At 46.4% G+C, this 20,649-nt stretch overlaps 1 protein-coding gene across 6 annotated transcripts in view; it reads left to right on the top strand.

The window, feature by feature from the left end:
* The window catches only part of RGS12 (regulator of G protein signaling 12), a 162,089-nt gene that overhangs the window by 115,646 nt on the left and 25,794 nt on the right, over positions 1 to 20,649 (top strand). The window contains exon 1 of one of the 6 annotated variants that reach the window (XM_037733415.1): positions 9,046 to 9,340. The exons of the other annotated variants lie outside the window; for them this stretch is intronic. Coding sequence (XP_037589343.1) covers positions 9,256 to 9,340 — 85 coding nt within the window. The 5' untranslated portion in view covers positions 9,046 to 9,255. Of the gene's footprint in view, positions 1 to 9,045; positions 9,341 to 20,649 lie in introns of those variants that run through there. 6 annotated transcript variants of the gene reach the window in all.

Raw genomic sequence — 20,649 nt, 5'->3', positions numbered from 1 at the left:
ACCCCCGGAAATGAACAACATTGTTTAGAGGGACTGGATAGAGAAAAGAACCCAAGAGGTCCTGAAGAAGGTTACAAGATCAACAGAAGACAAAGAGCATCAGGGGAGAAAAACTCTCCACTTCGATTGTTGAAAACTGAGTTTTAAAATAAGGAAGGTTGAACTGGGCATGGTGGTGCACACCTATGATCCTAGGTGTGGATTATAGGGAATGCTTGGGAAGCTGAGGCAGGAGGCTCACTTCACTTCGGGCCAAAAGTTCGAGACCAGCCTGGTCAATATAGTTTGACAACCTTCTCAAAACAAACAAACAACAATAAGCAACAAAAGAAGATTGAAAACAACTAGATGAGAAGATATAACAGGCAATATTAAGAAAAAGGAGAACTGGCATAACAATATTAATATCAGACAAAGTGAAAAAGAATAAAAGAACAAGGAAGACAGGGCACACCTAAAGTAGCATTCCATTTGCAGAGCAGAAGCAAATGGCATGGTATCAACGTGGGTAAGTACTCCTAGGGGGGATTGTAACACGCCTTTTTCAGAAACTGAGAGATCAGGCTGATAATAAAATAGTAAGATGACAAAGTATGTGAAGGGAAAAATGAACAAATTCAACCTAACAGACACATAGAGAGCTTTGTACCCAATAGAAAATACACTTTTTTTCAAAAGTACATAGAACATTTACTAAAGTTGTGGCATACTATATGCTGCACATGCAGTTGCTACAAATTAAAAAAAACAGTTATAGCATACAGAGAATATCTCCTGACAGCAGTGTAATTGAATAGAAGTCAATCATAAGATGATAACAAAAAAGAATTCATACATTTGAAAGTTTAAAACCATACTTCTAAACAATCCATGGGTCAAGGAAGAAATTAAAATGGAAATTATCATATAATTTAGAACCATAACCATTTACAATTCTAGTACTACACATCAACACCAGTAGAATATAGCCAAAGTTATTTTCAGTGAAAAAACTGTAGCATTGAATGCATATATTAGAAAAAATGTTTGAAAATATAGGAAATAAATTTTCAACATAAGAACATAGAGAAGAAAAGAAATAAATGCAAATTAAGACTAAGGAAATGAAGATAAAAGCAGAAATTATCAAAATAGAAAACAAACAGTATATAACTAAAAGTATGATCAAAAGTATAATCAAGAAAAAGAGGGAAGTCAGGAACAGTGGCTTATGCCTGTAGTCTCAGCACTTCGGGAAGCTGACGCAGGAGGATTGCTTGAGCCCAGGAATTTGAGACCAGCCTGGGTAACATGGCAAAATGCTGTCTCTACAAAATAGGAAAAAGAGGAAGAGGACAAAGATAACATTGAAGAATGAAAAACAGGTCCTAAGTACAGTTAGAGACTAAGAGGTAACACTATAGGACAATTTCATTAGCCACTTTGTACTGTACATACCCAGATTAACCAGACAGCCTTTAGGAAAATAAAGTAATCAACGTTGGCCTAAGAAGTAGAAACTGATTAGACATATCAACATAGGCAAAAATGATTTGGAATTCAAAGATCTAACCCCCCGATAAGGCACCATGCATAAACCAATATACAGGTGAGTGTATCAGTCAGCTTAGGCTAAGTAATGTTGCAATAACAAATAACACCAAAAGTCCTGATGGATTTAACAAGGCAAAAGCTGATTTCTTACACTATGTGACATGCCTACTGCAGCTTGGCTTTGTTTTTCTTCTGTTTTCCTCCAGGAGCCAGGCAATTGGAGTGGTTCCTAAATGGGGCACTGCAGGCCTTGTGGCAGAGGGAAAAGCAGGGAGAAACAGGTCATGGCACCTAGCCATACTGTTTCACATTCATTGGCCAAAGCACAACACATGGCCCAGCCTGATGTCAGTATGCAGGCCCTGAATGATCTTCCACAAGGAGGGCAACAAACATTTCCAACTTAATATTATCTCTACACAGGACATAGAAGATGGGAAGCTTCTCAACCCAGTTTACAAGGCTGGTATATTCCTGATACCAACACTGGAGAAAGATGGCACAGAAGACTTAAGTTATTGGCCAGTTTCACTTATGAGTAAATATAGAAGTTCCTAAATAAATATTAGCAAATCAAATCCAGTAGCATTTTTAAATGCATCCTTGAGAAGTTTGGTTTACACAAGAAATGCAAAGATAGTTCACCATTAGGGAATTTTCCATTAATGCCACTGTTCATTCAACAGTGATTTTGGGGGGCTCTCACTTCAAAAAACTCTTCTAGGAACTGGGGATACATTCGTGAATAAAACAACAGATTGTGTTAAATTAATAGATTAAAGGAGGAAAATCATATTATTACCACACTAGAGGCCAAAGGAGCATCTAATAGAATTACTGAAGAAAAGCACTCATTTTTTTTTAAAGTTATGCTTAAGAGAATACATTAAGTATAACATATATACTATTAATGATAGTATTATACTATCAATAACAGCATATATATTAGAAGAATCCCATTAGAGCCAGGAATAGGCAAGGTTGTTCTTTATCTCAGTGACTGTTTAACATTGTATTGTAGATTCTGGCCAGCACTACATGACAAGAAAAAGAGTATTAAAACTTGGGAAGAAAAAAGATAAATAACCATCATGTGCAAATAATGCTATTAACTATTATACAAAACTGAAAGCGTATCTCATGGCCAGGCCCAGCTTTGAAAACTGGCAGAGTTCAGTGAGCTAACATGAGTGGCTTTCCTAAACAAAACAGGATTTCTATGGGAGCATATGGATGTTGGTAAAAGTATAAAAAATACTGGAAGGATCAATATCAAATTAAGAAGAAGGATTTTCTTTGAGAGGGAATATAGGACCAGAATTTTAGATGACAAGCTCAGTAGGGATTTTAGATTTATATTTCCATTTTTCAAGAAAGAACATATTTGATGAATTATGTGTCATAATGTCAGTTTATATACCTTTCAGCCTGTGGTCTCTCGTGAGCTATTACTTGGGACAAGCGACCCACTTAGTCAGACAATATTATTGGATGCCTGCAATGTGGCTCACACTGTTTGTCACCATATTCCTGTCATGTCAGCTTCTATTCATAGTTATTATCCCAGTTTTATAGGAAAGTTAAGTAACTCCTAAGTTACTTGGTAAGGAGGGGAGTTCTCATGCTATCCCTGTGAAGTCAGGGCACTGTTTACTGTGGTGTTACAGAGGGGTGGAGTGTCTTGCCCAGCAAGGAAGGAGCAGAGCTCTGACTCAGATCCAAGCAGTATAACATTGGAACCACGCCGTGAACCACCACACTCTGGGCTAGGTAAAACCAGGCTGGGGATCCAGCTGCTAGAACACAGCTTGCCATACAGCAGACATCCAGTCAGCATCTGTGAATCCTTGAGAAGGAGGCGGTGGCCTCATTTACCGCGGGCTCACCTTTAACTTGCCCATCCTGTTTTAGGAAGAGAATTGAGGGAATGGCTGGGTCCCCCGTGGAGCAGAGCCCCACCTCAGCCTCATCTCCTGCTGTGTACAAGTCCAGGGCTTTGCAGAGCCTTTCTACAGTCGGCAAGGAGGAACAGTCTCCAGAGGTGGCCCCCCGAGCCCCAGCTCCACCCCTGGGAACGGGCCAGACCACAGGCAGCAGGCCCTGGAGTCCGTGAGTGCTGCCCACCTCTCTGGGCCAGGGGACACGGGACCAGCATGGAGACCAGATTTTTGGAACCCCAGTTTAGGACAAATGACTTTTTAAGTTTGATTGTCTTATGTTGGAAGTCATATAAAAGGTATATGCATTGCATTGTGTTTAGTTTTTATAACATCCAACATGTTATATTTATTATTAAAATTCTGTGAAGTCATCACAGTCCTAGCGGATCCCATCGATATGGCCGCCGAGGCTAAAAGCAAAGCGTTCACTGTCTGCCCCAATGTGTAAAACAGGCCTTTTTCTTTGCCTCGTGTTACCTCTTTTTGGCTTACGGGGGTGGCCCCTCAATGTCATGAATCCTTTATGATTTTACACACTCAGACTCCTCCTCCTTCCCTGCAGCCTGGTCCTCTGGCCTCGGTCCTGTGGGGGAGGGCACCCTTTCCTCCTCTCCATCCCTGGACTCTTGCCAGTTGAAGCACAGGGCCCAGGACTGTCTTCAGTTTTCTGTGTGGGTGGCTCCACCTCGGCTTGGGGGAAGGGTTTGGGACCACTTTTGAGTCTTCCTCATGAGGTCAGCGTTTGGGGTCCTTGGGCTTCTGCATTGGGTGGCGTCCTCTGGTAGGGCCAAGCCATGGCTGAAAGTCTGAACTTCATGTGTGGGTACTGGCACAAGAATAAAAGAAGAATGTCTTTACAAAGTATAAATATTTTATTCATCAAAATAAAGTAAATCAGTTTCACAAAGGAATTAACCACTAAATGAGTAATGTAAGTATTTAACAGCTCAAATAAGTATAATAAATGAAGTCAGTTAGGGTTGATCTTTGAAAAATGTTCTGTGTCTTTTCTCTGTGAGTCCCGGCGGCTCCCTGTGGTCAGATATGACCTCTAGTCCACCAGCTACTTATGGTCATAGTTGGTAGCTGCAAGCCTAGAATCCTAAAAATTCAGAGTGACAAGTGACACAATTCACTGGTCTTTGCACATCGCCTAACACTTCCCACACTGACCTTCTTTGCAGGAGCCACTCTGCCCACTCCCACGGCCTTGCAGGCTCTGGCAGCATTTCACCTCCGCCTGCTGGCATTTCACTCTCCAGAAGGACTTGGTGTCACTTCAGACGTGGAGAGTTTGTTTTGCTGGGCTCTGCCAGAAGAGTTATAAATCACGCGTTTCTAGTACTGACTCCAGGAAAGACCCAGAATTCAGATTTCTCCTGTCTGGGCCCACATTTCTTCTGGCCCTCTGAGGTAGCGGGAAGTACACCATACCTCAAGGGGTCCATGAGACCTGCCAGGCATGGCAACTCCTCTGCAGGGCTGTGAGGTCTGGCTGTGGGGGCCAGACTCACAGTGAGCACAGGAAGTGCTGCTGGGGACACCGGGACCTCACTATGAAGAATGCGGAGTCTGGGCACAGCACAGTCACTGCTGTCAGCCCAAGCAGGTCATGGATGTCTTTGGACTCAGCAGCTTCATCTGTAAAATGGGCTGATTGACTGAGATTGATAGCATATAAACTGTTATGAGGAGCTGCTATTCCAAATCCCTGTTTTCTAACCCTCAGCAGGCTCTGCAGTTGTGGCAGGCTTTTGTTGAGATGCGGAGCTGGGCCAGCCTCTGCAGCCTGTGCTGCTTGAGGCAGAGCAGGGCCCTGAGCCTACCCTACCTGTTCTTGCCCCACACCTCCTCCTTCCTCTGCCAGCCAGCCCCTCACGGGGATTCCCATAGGATTTCTCTGGGAAGAAAGGCCTCATTACTTTAAATTTGAAAAGCATCTCCTGGTTGATAACCAGGGAATGAAATAGATATTCTTAGGCCCAAAGAAGGCTATTGATGTGGGGTAATGTGACAAAATTTGGATATAAAACTGAAGAGTATGTAGCTGGGGTGTGAAGTTAAGGAAGTCGGGGGGGGCGCTGTGGGCTGTGGCAGCCCTCCCTACACAACAATGCTTCTGTGCAGAACTTAGGCAGGTTCCAGAATTGTGAATTAAACCTGGCCTTCCGGGTTGTTTGAGGGTAGCAAGATGGAGTATAGCTTACTTAACAACGTGTTAGCCTCTGTTGTAATTTTCCAGCATTTAGACGTATGGTGTAAGAACCTTCGTCTATACTTGCCCCAAGCCCTGCAAAGATTAGTCCTCTTCCTTGAGAAAACCAAGGCACAGACATACTCAAGACGATGTGATCAACCACTTGATGGCAGCCAGAGACAGAAGGATTGTCCTGGGGCATAAGTGTCCATGTGGGGATTTTCCCTAGAACTGGATTTTGCCACTGTAGTGACCTCAGGGCAGGTGTTCACAAGGCCTGGCTGTTTTAAAGGGAGCACAAATTCATTTTGGTGAACACGTGCAGGCTTTAAATACACTACACTTGATCTTAGCCAAAAGGCCGAGAAGCGATAGGCTTTAAATAATAGATTGTATGGTTTTAAGCTGGGTGAGTAAGTAGGTCTGTCTATGCAGGGGTGTGGGTCACTTGTTCTTAAGCTGCTTTCTGTGTGTGCCAGGCTTGAGCACAGGGACAGACACATCAGAGCTCCTGGGGCCAGTTCCCCACTGCCAGCAGGGAGTTACAGAGACAGAAGAGGAAGCAAGGATGTGCTCAGGGTGTTGGGCTGGTGTTGGAGGCATCAGTATGAACTGATGGCTTTTGATAGCGAGATGTGTGGATGGAGAAATAGACATAGTGGGGTGTGTGTGTGTGTGTGTGTGTGTGCATCTACATTTCCCAGCTCTGTCCACTGGGGTGGGGCTAGAGGCAGGGAAACCCCAGTAGCAGTGAGCACCCGCATGTCCAGATTTTGGTGTCTAATACATCTTTTCTGTAGAGGGAGTCAGGTTCCCTGAACAAAGACTAATTCCTGGGCTGGAATGGGGAAAACACGGAATGAAACTGGAGCTTTGCTTTTTTTTTCACCAGAAAATAAGGCAGTGCTCAAGGCATGATGAGGACACATGAGCAGGATACAGGTGCCAGCCTGAAGGAGGGACTGAGCTTCCAAAAAAGAAAGGTTTTCATGGAGTATGAGCCGTGGGCTAAAACAAAGACCCAGTGAGTCCACACTAACGCAGGTGAATGGCTTTGTAGTAATGGGAGGGGACTCCTAGAGCAGAATGTGGCTGAACAATGCACTAGGAAACCATCAGAGGGGGCTGAAGTGGACTCGGGCTGATGGGGAGCAAGACACTTACAGAGCCTCAGAGGAGTTCAGCACAAAGCTTATTATCACCAGGGAACCCTAGAAACGACAGTAGGGAAACCTCATGCCCCAGCCATGTGATGAGAGCCAGTATCACCCACCCTGCAGTAAACTGACACCATGCGCCTCCTCAGAGGAGGTCCTGGAGGGACACCTCATGGCTTCTGGGGCACTCCAGCCAGTCACACAGAAACATCAGCCGAGCCCAAACTGAGGGGCAGTCCTAAAAATAACTGGCCTCCATCAGGGTTAGAACCACAGAGAGGCTAGGGAATGTTCCAGATGGAAGGAGACCACAGACACACGGCAGCAGCCACCCTGAGTTCCACCCTGCCCTGGGGAAAAGAGCTGGAAAGGACACGAAATTGAAAGATGAAATTGGAAGATGGCTTGTTACATTTCCTGACTACTTGGTTATGAAAGGGAATGTCCACATTCTTAGGAACTCTACGCTGACATGTGCAGGGGCAAAGAGGCACACCATCTCCAACTTGATCTCAGATAGTCTGGAAAAACGTTGTGTGTGTGTGTGGGTGTGTGTTTAGAGGAAGGGAGAATGGGCGGAAGCGGGAGAATGACACAGCAAGCTGGCAGAATGCGGACATTTGGTGAATCCAGGTAAATGGATATGGGGGTCCCTTTTATTATCCTTGTAATTTCTCTGCAAGTTTGAAATTATTTCAAAATAAAAAGTTGCTCCCCCAAAAGGATGGTGCACATTGCCTAGGAAAGGGGTGATTTTGGTGTGAACAAGGGTTCCTGTGGCATCTCGGTGATGTGTGTCCTGGCTCCCCCAAAAGCACATTTAGCTGCATTGACAGCTCTCACGTCGGGGCTTTGGCCGCTTGCCTGCCTTCACTCTCCTGGTCCTCACGGCAGCCCTGCAAGCCTCTGCCAGCTGTACTTGGACACGGGGACTGAGGCCCACAGGATTGTAGGGCCCCACCAAAGGGGCCAGCCAGAAACGAGCACAGAACCCACGCTCAGAGCTCAGGCCAGGCGGGCTCAAAGCCTGCACCCCACCTCCTGCCTGGGCCACCCTCTGAGCTGTGGAGAAGGGCTTCCTGCACCTCAGAAACTGGAGGCCAACAAGCACATGATGGAAGGGTGGGCTGGATGAGGCCAAGCTCCATCTTCTGCAGCCTTTTCAGGACTTTTTTCTTGGAAAATGTTGAGCTGGATTTGATGCCTTTTTAGTGGAACTACCATCAAGTTAGAGCTGCCTATGTGGCAGTGTTCATCCAGGAGTCAGTAGATGGGGTCAGCAAATGACACCTCCAACTAAGCCCCGCCCAGCACCAGCTTTGTGTACTAGTGTCCGTGGGATGGCCACGCCCATTCCTGCGTTGCTGTCAGACTGCTTGTGTCCTAGCTGCAGAGACCGCAATGCCCTAGAAAAACGGAGGCTGTGTCACCCACCCTCCCCAGGGAATGTTGCCGGGCTTCACCTTCGGTGTTAGTGGACGTTTCCTAACCCTCGAGGACCCAGGAGATCCTCTCAGGGATCAGGCCCTCCTTGGCCTGTGGGCAGGAGGAACAGAAGTGGGTGTGGCACCCCACCCCAGAAAGGGGCCACCTATGTGGTGGGCATGTCAGAAATGTCTGCAGGTTGGCATACTTTGCTTTGATGTAAACATGTTCCTTATAGTTCACAGGTGGTCCAGTTTGGTATGGTTGCTTATTTCCTAACTAAATACATATTCCTGATAACGTGCTGTCTGAGTGATTACCTGCTTTTTAAAAATATAGGTTTTTAGCTGGGTGTGGTGGTGGGCACCTGTAGTCCCAGCTACTCGGGAAGCTGAGACAGAATTGCTTGAACCCAGGAGGCGGAGGTTGCAGTTAGCCGAGATTGCACCACTGCACTCCAGGCTGAGCGACAGAGCAAGACTGTCCCAAAAAGAAAAAAAAAAGTTTTGTATTTATGGGACTAAAAAATTTTAAATTTAAGATGCATATGGAAATAAGAGTTAAAAGACTTCGTAACTATACAAAAAGCTTACAAGTACTTTGCTTTTCTTTGTCACTGCTGGTTTAATAAAGCACAAATTGCTGAAGTTAGTAGCATGTCGGGAGGCCGGGTTCCACCTGCAGCGTTTATGCCGCGTGCACGGTTACCTAGCTGTGCTCTGCCCAGCTTCAATAATTCAGGCTCTGTGGCAGCAGCGGCTGAAGGGCTGCTGTGAATAATGCATGCCTCTCCGGCAAGGCTGCGTGCGACATCTCCTGTTGGCTTCCCATCCATGAGCCTGAGCGCAGGCAGGGCAGAGCCGTCTTTGTCAGCTGTGTGCTGGGATCGCTGGAGAAACTGCAATAATTTGCCCTCCTGGGAGAGTGAGCTCAGGAACAATGTCCCTGTGTGGGGCCCAAGCCTTTGCTCGGGGCCGCCCGGGCTGTGCCGGCTGACCCTGGTATGGACTCAGAGGGGTGGTTTGCGGTGCATGGTTGGAAGTATTTGGTTAAGTGGCATCACAGTGGCTCTTATCAGCTCTACCCAGGTAAAGTCCCTCGTCCCCATCTTCGCACCTTGTCGCGTTGTCTGGGGCACACTGACTTGTGTGGTCTTCAGGTATGTTTGCCGCAGGGGGATTGTGTTGGGGGTGAGGGGCCGGGAGGGGAGCCTGTGCAGTGACGCGTCTGTGATCTGATGGGAATTGTGACGTAAACAGTCAGTGAGTCTGAGATTCTGGTTTGGATGAGATAATAATGGGCCCAGGCCATGTGCAGCAGAACTCTAACTGCAGACTTTTAATCTTAGGGGATTAAAAGTTGTAACATGTAACCTACAAGTTTGACCCACCAATGTAAACGTAGCAGCATTTCCAGTTTGCAGCAAGTCTGTTCTAAACTTTTTCACCACGAAAGCATTTCTTTGACTCAGATGGGTCAGTTGAAAGAAGAAACCCTACAGTGATACCATAAACTGGAGCCCGTTCTCTAAAGTGGTGTTGGGATGTGGGGTGTGTTTTGTGGATGTCTTTTCTTCTTTGGCTTAGAACACAAATGTGGGTTTTACTCACATGCTCAGCACCTGAGAATCAGGCAGGCCTCTGCAAGCAGGCCCGTGAATTACAGACATGGTGGTCTGTCCCCCTCATGTTCTGGCCTGGGAGCTGGGGTTGGAATGGTGGCTTTTGCAAGGAATTGTATTTCAGGCGAGTGCTGCTCAGTGTTCAAAGTCAGGCCTTCTGCGACTGTGCACTATTTTCCGAGTGACGAGAACAACTCCAGAGCACAGTAAAGTGCTATGAATTGTGAACTCCATAATTGAAAGTGGATGTCAGAGAGGAGACGACTTTTGTAGTGTGTGTTGAGCCACATCGCAAAGAAAAATGGTGTTCAGGGCTCTGCAGTCACACCTGGCTTGGCTTTGTTTCTCCGAAAGTCATCTGCATGCATTTTGTCCGAATGGAATCATAAACGTTTATCAGGAGAGCTTACGATTGTAAGAATTCTGGGTGGACGTTTTCCCATAGCCCACCTATGTGGTATGTGTTGAAAGGTGTGTGGGAGAGAGATCCAAGACGGCTGATTACTAGCAGCTCAGGATTGTAGCTCCCACTGAAAGCGCAGAGAACGAGAGGATGCCACACTTTCAGATCAATTTTTGCTGCTCACGCACCAGGTGATTCCCAGCAGAGGAGCCCCACGGGTCGCCAGCGCGACTCTTGTGGCCGGCGAGGCGGTTTTGCCGCTGCCTTGGTGCGGCGGTTCTTGGTGCAGAGTCAGAAAAGCACCATCAATCTTAACGTTGCTGTTTTGGCCGGCGCAGTGGGTTGCTCAGATTTTAGCGCTGGGAATCAACAAGTTGGACGTCCATTCAGAAACCCAACTATAAAGACGGTAATTATAAAGACCACAGATGGATAAATCTATAACGAAGGGAAGAAACCAGCCTAAAAAGGCTGAGAATACCCAAAATCAGAACGCCTCTCCCTCTACAGGGGATCACAGTTCCTCATCAGCAACGGAACAAGGCTTGACGGAGAAAGACTGTGTTCCATTAGCAGAAGCAGACTTTAAAAAGTGGATGATAAGAAACTCCAGGGAATTAGAAGAACTTGTTCTAACCGAATGCAAAGAAACTAAGAACTTCGAAGAAAGGCTTGACGAAATGTTAACAACAATACACAATTTAGAGAGGAATATAAGTGAATTAATGGAGCTGAAAAACACAACACGAGAACTTCGCGAACTATGCACAAGTTTTAACAGCCGAATTGATCAAGCAGAAGAAAGGATATCAGAGGTCAAAGACCAACTTAATGAAATAAAATGTGAAGACAAGATTAGAGAAAAAAGGATAAAAAGAAACAAGCAAAGTCTCCAAGAAATATGGGACTATGTGAAAAGATCTAATCTATGCTTGATTAGGTGTACCTGAATGTGACGAAGAGAATCAATCCAAGCTGGAAAATATGCTTCAGGATATTATTCAGGAAAACTTTCCCAACCTAGCAAGGCAGGACAACATTCAACTCCAGGTAATATAGAGAACACCACAAAGATATTCCTCAAGAAGACCAACCTCAAGGCACATAATCACCGGATTCACCAGGGTTAAAATGAAGGAGAAAATACTGAGGGCGGCCAGAGAGAAAGGTCAGGTTACCCATAAAGGGAAACCTATCAGACTCACAGTAGATCTCTCAGCAGAAACCCTACAAGACAGAAGAGAGTGGGGGCCAATATTCAACATCCTTAAAGAAAAGAACTTTCAACCCAGAATTTTACATCCAGCCAAACTAAGTTTCATAAACGAAGGAAAAATAAAATCTTTTGTGAACAAGCAAGCACTCAGAGATTTCATCACCACCAGGCCTGCTTTACAAGAGCTTCTGAAAGAACCACTACAAATAGAAAGGAACAACCAGTATCAGCCTTTCTCAAAAATACCAAAAAGTAAAGAGCATCAACATAATCAAGAATTTACATCAACTAATAGGCAAAACAGCCAGCTAACATTAAACTGCAATATCAAACTCACATATATTATTATTAATTCTAAATTTAAATCGACTAAATCCCCCAATCCAAAGTCACAGGCAAAAAAAGCCAAGACCCATTGGTATGCTACATCCAGACCCATCTCACATGCAAGGATACACAAAGACTCAAAACAAAGGGATGGAGAAAAATTTACCAACCAAATGGAGAGCAAAAATAATAAATAAATAGAAAGCAGGAGTTGTAATTTTTGCTGATAAAATAGACTTTAAAGCAACAAAGATCAAAAGAAGCAAAAAAGGATATTACATAATGATAAAAGGATCAATGTAACAAGAAGAGCTAAAGATCCTAAATACATACACACCCAATACAGGAATACCCAGATATATAAGACTTATAAGGAGACGTAGACTCCCACACAATAATAGTGGGAGACTTCAACATCAATATCAGACAGATCAATGAGACAGAAAGTTAACATCGATATCCAGGACTTGAACTCAGATCGGGAACAAGTAGACTTAATTAACGTTTATAGAACTCTCCACTTTAAATACACAAAATATATACTTTTATCAGTACCACATCACACCTATTTACAGGTTTAAATGAAATATTGGTTGGCTGTTAGTTATTTTCTTTCTTCCCTCATTTTTTTTTCATGTATCTATTATTAAGCACAATTACAGGCATACCCATTTTTAGACTGCATTCTAGCCCGGGCAATAAAGCAAAACCCCAGTTCTCTCTCCCTCTCCCTCTTCCTCATTCTTCCTCTCCTTCATTTTTTCTTTCTTTTTTCTTTTTTTTTTTTTTAATTATTTCTCTTTCTTCCTTTCTCTCTTTAAAAAAAGAAAGAAAAGAAAGAAAGGAAGAAAGAAAGAAAGAAAGAGAAAGAAAGAAAGAAAGAAAGAAAGAAAGAAAGAAAGAAAGAAAGAAAGAAAGGTGTGTGTTGCTAGAGATTCCAACATCTTTCACGAATGGCTGGACTCAGTGAGTGGACTCAGGAAGGCCCGTGTGTCCGGAGGTCCCGTCCATGCGTGCCCCTGGGAAGCTGAGGAGCTGGGTCATGAGTTTTGTGCCCTGATCCTTAGGCGGGGGTGGCGTGGGCAGCCAGGGCTGTGGCCTAGAGCCTTCTCTTTCTGGCTCCTCCAGGGAATGTGCTCGCTTCCTCCTCTGCAGGCTCCCTTGCCTGAGTGGAGGCCCCCCTTGCTGTGGCCTCACACCGGCAGAGGAATTGCTGCAGCAGTCGACTGTGTCAGCACAAAGCTACAAAATGAGACTGTGGGAAGGGGGCGCGGCTCTCATTTCCAGCAATGCCGGGAGCATCTGGCAAGGCCACGCCTCCTGTCTTTGTAATACCAGAGGAGAGCACGGACTGGACTGGAACCTCTGTCCCTTCCTTGGAAATGGTTTATTTGCAGCTAAAGCAACTCTCACTGGAGTGGGTCCTGCAGCCTGGGCAGGTCCAGCAGAGGGCTTGACACGCACACGGCCCCCAAGCTGTGCCTGCGTCTGTCTGCTCTCTGCCATGCTCCTCGGTATTCAAGGCTGCGCCCTCTCAGGAGGGGCTGCCATGTGGGTTTCTGTATAGGAAACCCTCTGCAGGACCCGAAGGGCGGAAGCGGGGACAGGCCTGGGAGGGAATGCAGATTCACTGGGCGGGCACAGCTGGCACAGTGGAGCCCAGCACACCAGATGGGTCATCATTTGCTGTTTAAAATACATTAACTTTTCTTTCTTGATTAGACTTTTAAAGAGTCAGTTATTGATTTGTGAGCCTTAGAAAATAATTAATTAGTATCTGCCAAAGCTTTTGAAAATGAGGTTAGTCAGTATACCAGTTATCTTTCCCTCAAAATTTATATTCAGTTAACATTCATGTATTCATTAATACCACAACACACTGGCGCTTGAACCGGGAACAGCCCTGTGGGTGGCTGGCCCCACTGCTGAGGGAGGTGGGCTTGAGCCCAGATCAGTGAGTAGAGGGAGGCGGCAAGGCCTAGGGCGTGGCCAGGGAACAGGGGAGGTAGGCCTGGGGGCTGGTATGGGACATCTGCGTGGTACCAGGGAGAGGCCCATGTCCCCTCCACTGGCAACAAGGGAGGCAGGCGTCACTGTGCTTGTATGTTGGAATTGAGGAGCAAAAGTGTCAGCACCCATGGAGGGTTGAGCTGTGCCAGCCACAGCGTGCAGTGGGGCAGCTTCCTCTCTGCCTCCCCTGTCTTCCTGTCCTGGCCTCCACGGCCCCTCAGCTGGGCCTCCCCTAGGCAGCCCCAGGCCACCCTCCAGGCCGCCAGAGGGACCCTGCTGTCCCTTGCTCATCACTGGCCCCCAGGGTAAACTGCGTGCTGCTCGGTGCGGGCCCCCTGCTGCTCTACCCGGCTCAGCATGGCTTGTCCAGGCATGGAAGCTCTCCCTTGCTACCTGGAGGCCAGTTAACTTCTATTTCCCTCTCAATTCTTAGCCAACATCTATTGTCTCAGGAAAAAAAGCTGGAAAAACCTCATGGTGCTCATAATGCAGATACTTCATTCATGAGGATTGCCTCATTTGTCAGCATAAAATATAGCAAGGTTAGTGACATGGCTGCCTGGAAATCTGGGCTCAAGCCATCCTCTGTAGTAGCTGGGATCACCGGTGCGCACCACCACGTCCAGCTAATTTTTAACTTATTTTCATTTTCTGTAGAGACAGGGTCTTGCTATGTTGCCCAGGCTGGTCTCAAATTCTTGGCCTCAAGTGATCCTCCTGTCTTGGCTTCCCAAAGAGGTGGGATTATAGGCATGAGCCACGGCATCCAGCCTGCCTGATCGTATTTTTACATAGGTAGTGTGTGCCTGTGTGTTGGAATGGACACGGAGCAGGACCAACACCCGAGCCTGTTTCTGAGACAGGGCATGCCATTTCGTGTCCTGTGCCGGGGGACGTCCAGCCATCTCTGGTCTTCCATCTCCCAGCACTGGGCTGGACGTCCTGCACCTTCCCCGTGGCTGATGAACAAGCGCACCCCAGCAGCAGGAGCTGGTTCTGGGCATGGTCAGTGTCATCAGAGGGCTCGATCTGCGCTTGCTCCTCCCAGCAGTGCAGGAGGTGCTTCTTGGCCCAGACGTCGCTGACACCATGATCTTGACCAGGAGGATGGCTGCAAACCACTTGAGGCTTCGGCTCATGGCCTGCGTTCTGTGGTGAAGCTGGCACGCCTGTGAGTGTCCAGGTGCCTTCTCCTACTTGGTGGCCACCTGGACCTCTTTTCCTTTTGGTTTGTTGATGGTTTACTTCTTGGAGTATGGGTGATCTGATGTAGAAAGGGAGCCCGCCCACCACCTGTGCCCCACAGTTTCCTGTCTGGGGACTTGGCTCATGGTGCTTCTCCCTATTGAGATTTGCGCCTCTGTGCCGTGCACCGTATCAGTGCTGTCTTCGTGGCTTGGGATTCATGTCTTCCTTCTGGAGGCTTTCCTCACTCCAATGTTTTAAAAAATTATCCCACATTTTCTTCTGGTATTTCTCTAATTTCCATTGAAATCTTTGATTCATTGGGATTTGCTTCAGTGTATGCTGGAAGGAAGAGACCCAACTAGACTGGTTTCAGAGGTCATCTTCCCCACACATCCCACCCACTACCCTGATTATGACTGAGACACTCAGGGTCTGTTTCTGTTCTCTGTTGTGTCCTGCGAGTGACACTGATTTTGTCCCATGCGTGTTTGGGATTGGGGTCTGTGTGTGCTCACATGTTAGGTTGGCCTGGCCCTGCGTGTTTGGGATTGGGGTCTGTGTGTATTCACGTGTTAGGTTGGCCTGGCCCTGCGTGTTTGGGATTGGGGTCTGTGTGTGCTCATGTATTAGGTTGGCCTGGCCCTGTGTGTTTGGGATTGGGGGTCTGTGTGTGCTCACGTGTTAGGTTGGCTTGGCCCTGTGTGTTTGGGATTGGGGTCTGTGTGTATTCACTTGTTAGGTCGGCCTGGCCCTGCGTGTTTGGGATTGGGGTCTGTGTGTGCTCACTCACGTGTTAGGTTGGCCTGGCCCTGTGTGTTTGGGATTGGGGTCTGTGTGTGCTCACGTGTTAGGTCGGCCTGGCCTGGCCCTGTTGCTCGTCTCATTTGTTCCCCTCGTTTCCCGTGTAGCTTTCCACAGGAGCTTCACGCTCCACTGTGTAGTGCTAACAAGACACCCGTAGGCAAGTATTGGTGTGATATGTCCGTTTAGAGAGAATTCCTGCCTGTGATGTTTTGTCCCCCCATCCCCTGGTGACAGGACACTAGGCGAGCACAGAGAGTGGGCCTCCTCCCAGGACCCCTGCTCCAGAGAGAGTGGGTGTGCAAGTGAGTGTATGCGTGAGAGCTTCACACCTGACTTACAGGCAGAACGGGGGTCTTGCCATGTGGGAAGTTTTGGATGTTGGGATTCTTTAAGCAAGGCATTTCCAGATGGTTCTGTAGACATGGTGGCAGAGATGCTGGGTACAGAGGGAGCCTCACATAGCCCCCATCCTTCTGTCCTTGGTCCCAGGACACCTGGCTTGGCCGCCCTGTCCTGAGTGTGAGCGCCAGTGTGCGTCCTCTCAGGGCGTGCTGCACCTCCCACCGCAGCCCCAGCGCAGACCTTTGAGCCTTCAGTGCCTGCTGGCGGCCTCTGCGGTCACACATTCTATCTCACAGATAGCAGATCTACAGCATGGTGGATTCAAGGAAACATTCACACTGTGCGTTTCTATCCTATCCTAGAACTTCCTTTCAGTTTTATTTTAATTTTTTTCTATAGTAGTTTAACTTATTTGATTATTCTTTGACTTTTTCTTTTTTAATCTAAATGCTCTTTGCACTTTGGATGACTCCTGCCAAGCATGGCCTCTGGCTGCCTTGCTGACCATTACGGATGCTGTTGGATCAAATCCCTGGCTTGCTCTCCTGGTCCCTAGGGGTCCACTTTTCTCTATATTAGCAGGGCCCACACCGTGTCCCCCTTGGAAGCCCTCTGGCCAGGCCTCTGCCTGTTGCCTAGAGCACGTCTGCAGACTGGGCTTAATCTACAAGGTTTAGTGTTGTTTCTACCAGAGTGGAGTCAGTGCCGCCTCACTGACCCTCTTCCTGGTTGCTGCTAGTAAGATGTGTTTTATTTATTTACTTATTTATTTCAGGGAGACAAAATATGTCAATCAATATATATAAGTAGAACATTGGTACAGTCCAGAAAGGCGGGACATCTGACACAGGGGCTTCCAGGTCACAGAGAGATTCAAAGATTTTCTGATTGGCAATTGGTTGTAAGAGTTATTATCTAAAGTCCTAGAATCAATAGAAAGGAATGTCTGGGTTAGGATAAAGGGTTATGGAGACCAAATTTTTATCATGCAGATGAAGCCAAAAGGAGGCAGGTTTCAGAGAGAATAGATTGTAGATGTTTCTTTTTTTTTGAAAGAAAAAAAGAGAAAGAAAAAAGAAAGCGAGAAAGAAAGAAAAAAAGAATGAAAGAGAGAAAAAAAGAGGAAGAGAAAGAGAGAGAGAGAACAGGAGTCTTGCTTTATTGCCCAGGCTAGAATGCAGTCTAAAAATGGGTATTGAAAACCTCTTTTATGCCAATAATTGTGCTTAACAATGGAGACAGGAAGGAATAAAGGAGGAAAATAACAAACAAGCAGCCAAGCAATATTTCATTGAAACCTGTGAAATGCTGTGCAGTTACTGAGGAGTGATTTACTTCCAATTATATAGTCACTTTTTGAGTAGGTGTGATGTGGTACTGATAAGAATGTATTGTGGATTTGGGGTGGATAGTTGTATAAATGTTTATTAAGTTTACTTGTTCCGGGTCTGAGTTCAAGTCCTGGATATCCTTGTTAATTTTCTGTCTCGTTGATCTGTCTAATATGGACAATGTGATGTTAAAGTCTCCCACTATTGTTGTGTGGGAGTCTGAGTCTCTTTATAAGTCGTTAAGAACTTGCCTTATGTATCTGGGTGCTCCTGCATTGGGTGCGTATATATTTAGGATCATTACTTCTTGTTGCATTGATCCTTTTACCATTATGTACTGTCCTTCTTTGCCTCTTTTGATCTTTATTGCTTTAAAGTCTATTTTATCAGAGGCGAGAATTGCAACCCTTGCTTTTTATCTTTTTTATTTTTTTGCTCTCCATTTGGTTGGTAAATCTTCCTCTATCCCTTTGTTTTGAGTCTTTGTATATCCTTGCATGTGAGATGGGTCTGGATGCAGCATACCAATGGGTTTTGGCTTTTTATCCAGCTTGCTTGTCTGTGTCTTTTAATTGGGGCATAATAGTCTATTTAAATTTAGGATTAATAATAATATATGTGAGTTTAATACTGCCATTTGATGCTAGCTGGCTGTTTTGCCCATTAGTTGATGTAGATTCTTCATTATGTTGATGCTGTTTACCTTTTGGTATATTTTTGGAATGGCTGATACTGGTTGTTCCTTTCCAAGTGTAGCGCTTCTTTCAGAAGCTCTTGTAAAGCAGGCCTGGTGGTGATGAAATCTCTGAGTGCTTGCTTGTTCAGAAAAGATTTTATTTTTCCTTCACTTATGAAGTTTAGGCTGGCTGGATATGAAATTCTGGGTTGAAAGTTCTTTTCTTTAAGGATGTTGAATATTGGCCCCCACTCTCTTCTGGCTTGTAGAGTTTCTGCTGAGAGATCTGCTGTCAGTCTGATAGGCTTCCCTTTGTGGGTAACCTGACCTTTCTCTCTGGCTGCCCTTAGTATTTTCTCCTTCATTTCAACCCTGGTGAATCTGACAATTATGTGCCTTGGGGGTGCTCTTCTTGAGGAATATCTTTGTGGTGTTCTCTCTATTACCTGGAGTTGAATATTATCCTGCCTTGTTAGGTTGGGAAAGTTTTCCTGAATAATATCCTGAAGGATATTTTCCAGCTTGGATTGATTCTCTTCGTCGCATTCAGGTACACCTATCAAACGTAGATTAGGTCTTTTCACATAGTCCCATATTTCTTGGATACTTTGCCCATTCCTTTTTACCCTTTTTTCCCTCATCTTGTCTTCTCGTTTTATTTCATTGAGTTGGTCTTTGACCTCTGATATCCTTTCTTCTGCTTGATCAATTCAACTATTAAAACTTGTGCATACTTCACGAAGTTCTTATATTGTGTTTTTTAGCTCCATTAATTCACTTATATTCCTCTCTAAATTGTCTATTCTCGTTAGCATTTTGTCAAACCTTTTTTCAAGGTTCTGAGTTTCTTTGCATTGGATTAGAACATGTTCTTTTAGCTCACAGAAGTTTCTTATTAGCCACCTTCTGAAGCCTGATTCTGACAATTCATCACACTAATTCTCCACCAGGCCTTCTTCCCTTGCTGATGAGGAGCTGCGATCCCCTGAAGGAGGAGAGGCATTCTGGTTTCGGATGTTTTCGGCCTGTTTGCGCTGGTTTCTTCCCATCTTTGTGTATTTATTCACCTGTTGTCTTTGTAATTGCTGACTTTCAGATTGCGTCTCTGAGTGGATGTCCAGCTTGTTGGTGGTGATGTTATTTCTGTTTCTTTGTTTTCCTTTGGCGGATGCCCCGCCCCTACAGAGCTGGACCTTCCCAGGTTCAGCTGTGCTTGCTGTGAAACTCTCAACTGTCTGCGTTTCCAATTGCTGTTTTTTTGTGGGGGTGGGACCAGCTGAGCCCGATCACCTGGCTCCCCGCCTCGGAGCCCCCTTTTTTTCTTTTCTTAATTGAACGGCCGATTCTCTCCCAGGTGCCCCAGTCGCCTGCCGAAAAGGCGCCGGGATCTATGCAATTTCCCATGCGGTGACTGCGGGGGCTGAAACAGCAGAGCTGAGATTCGTGGCGCTTTTTTGCCCGGGAATCTCCCGGTCTGGCTCCCGGCTTTAGTCCCCCTTTCAAACAGCTGAATGGGCGACTCTGCCTTCCTGGAGCTCCAAACGCCAACCAAGAGGGCACCCAGTCCCGCATACTCCGCACTGAGATCCGCTGCTCCGGCCAAAAGAGTCGCGCTGGCGACCCGTGGGGCTCCTCCGCTGGGAAACTCCTGGTCCGTAGGCAACAAAAATTCGTCTGGAAGTCTGGCGTCCACTCACTCCCTGTACCTTCACTGGGAGCTGCAATCCTGAGCTGCTGCTAGTCGGCCATCTTGGATCTCTGTCCTATGTATTTATTTATTTTTGAGTTGGAGTTTCGCCCCTGTTGCCCAGGCTGGAGTGCAATGGCACGATCTCAGCTCAGCGCGATCTCAGCTCACCGCAATCTCCGCCTCCCAGGTTCAGACAATTCTCCTGCCTCAGCCTCCCGAGAAGCTGGGATTATAGGCATGCACCACCATGCCTGGCTAATTTTGTATTTTTTTAAGTAGAGACGGGGTTTCGCCATGTTGGCCAGGCTGGTCTCAAACTCCCGACCTCAGGTGATCCACCTGCCCCAGCCTCCCAAAGTGCTGGGATTATAGGCATGAGCCACCAAGATGTATTTTAATTGTTAGCCTGGAGCTGGACCCAGTTAACTTGTCCACTGGGATCAGTCCTGTGGCCGCGACTTTGAGACAGTGCCAGCCTGGGCAGCTTATCCTGCACACTGTGCTGCAGGAGGCTGGTGAAGGAGCAGGAGGGAAACATAGCATATTTTATGATGCTGCTGAGAAGGTTCTGTGAGGCTGCTCTGTCAGTCAGCTGTGTTCCATAAAGCTGCAGCAGAAAACCAAGCCCAAAGCCCAGGGCCTCCTAACAGCACAGGTTTAGTGGCCAGCCACCCTCTCACATGTCATCTGTGGTCAGCAGGGCGTGGCTCAGCTGGCGGCTAAGGACAGCGCCTGTGGGACACACTATGCTCACAGAGGAGACGCATGTGCTCCAGCAGAGTGAGTGGC

The sequence above is a fragment of the Cebus imitator genome, unplaced genomic scaffold (assembly GCF_001604975.1).
Source record: "Cebus imitator isolate Cc_AM_T3 unplaced genomic scaffold, Cebus_imitator-1.0 Scaffold522, whole genome shotgun sequence".
Taxonomy (NCBI): domain Eukaryota; kingdom Metazoa; phylum Chordata; class Mammalia; order Primates; family Cebidae; genus Cebus; species Cebus imitator.
Note: the sequence above shows the minus strand (reverse complement) of the source record. Positions and strands in the feature narration are given on the sequence as shown.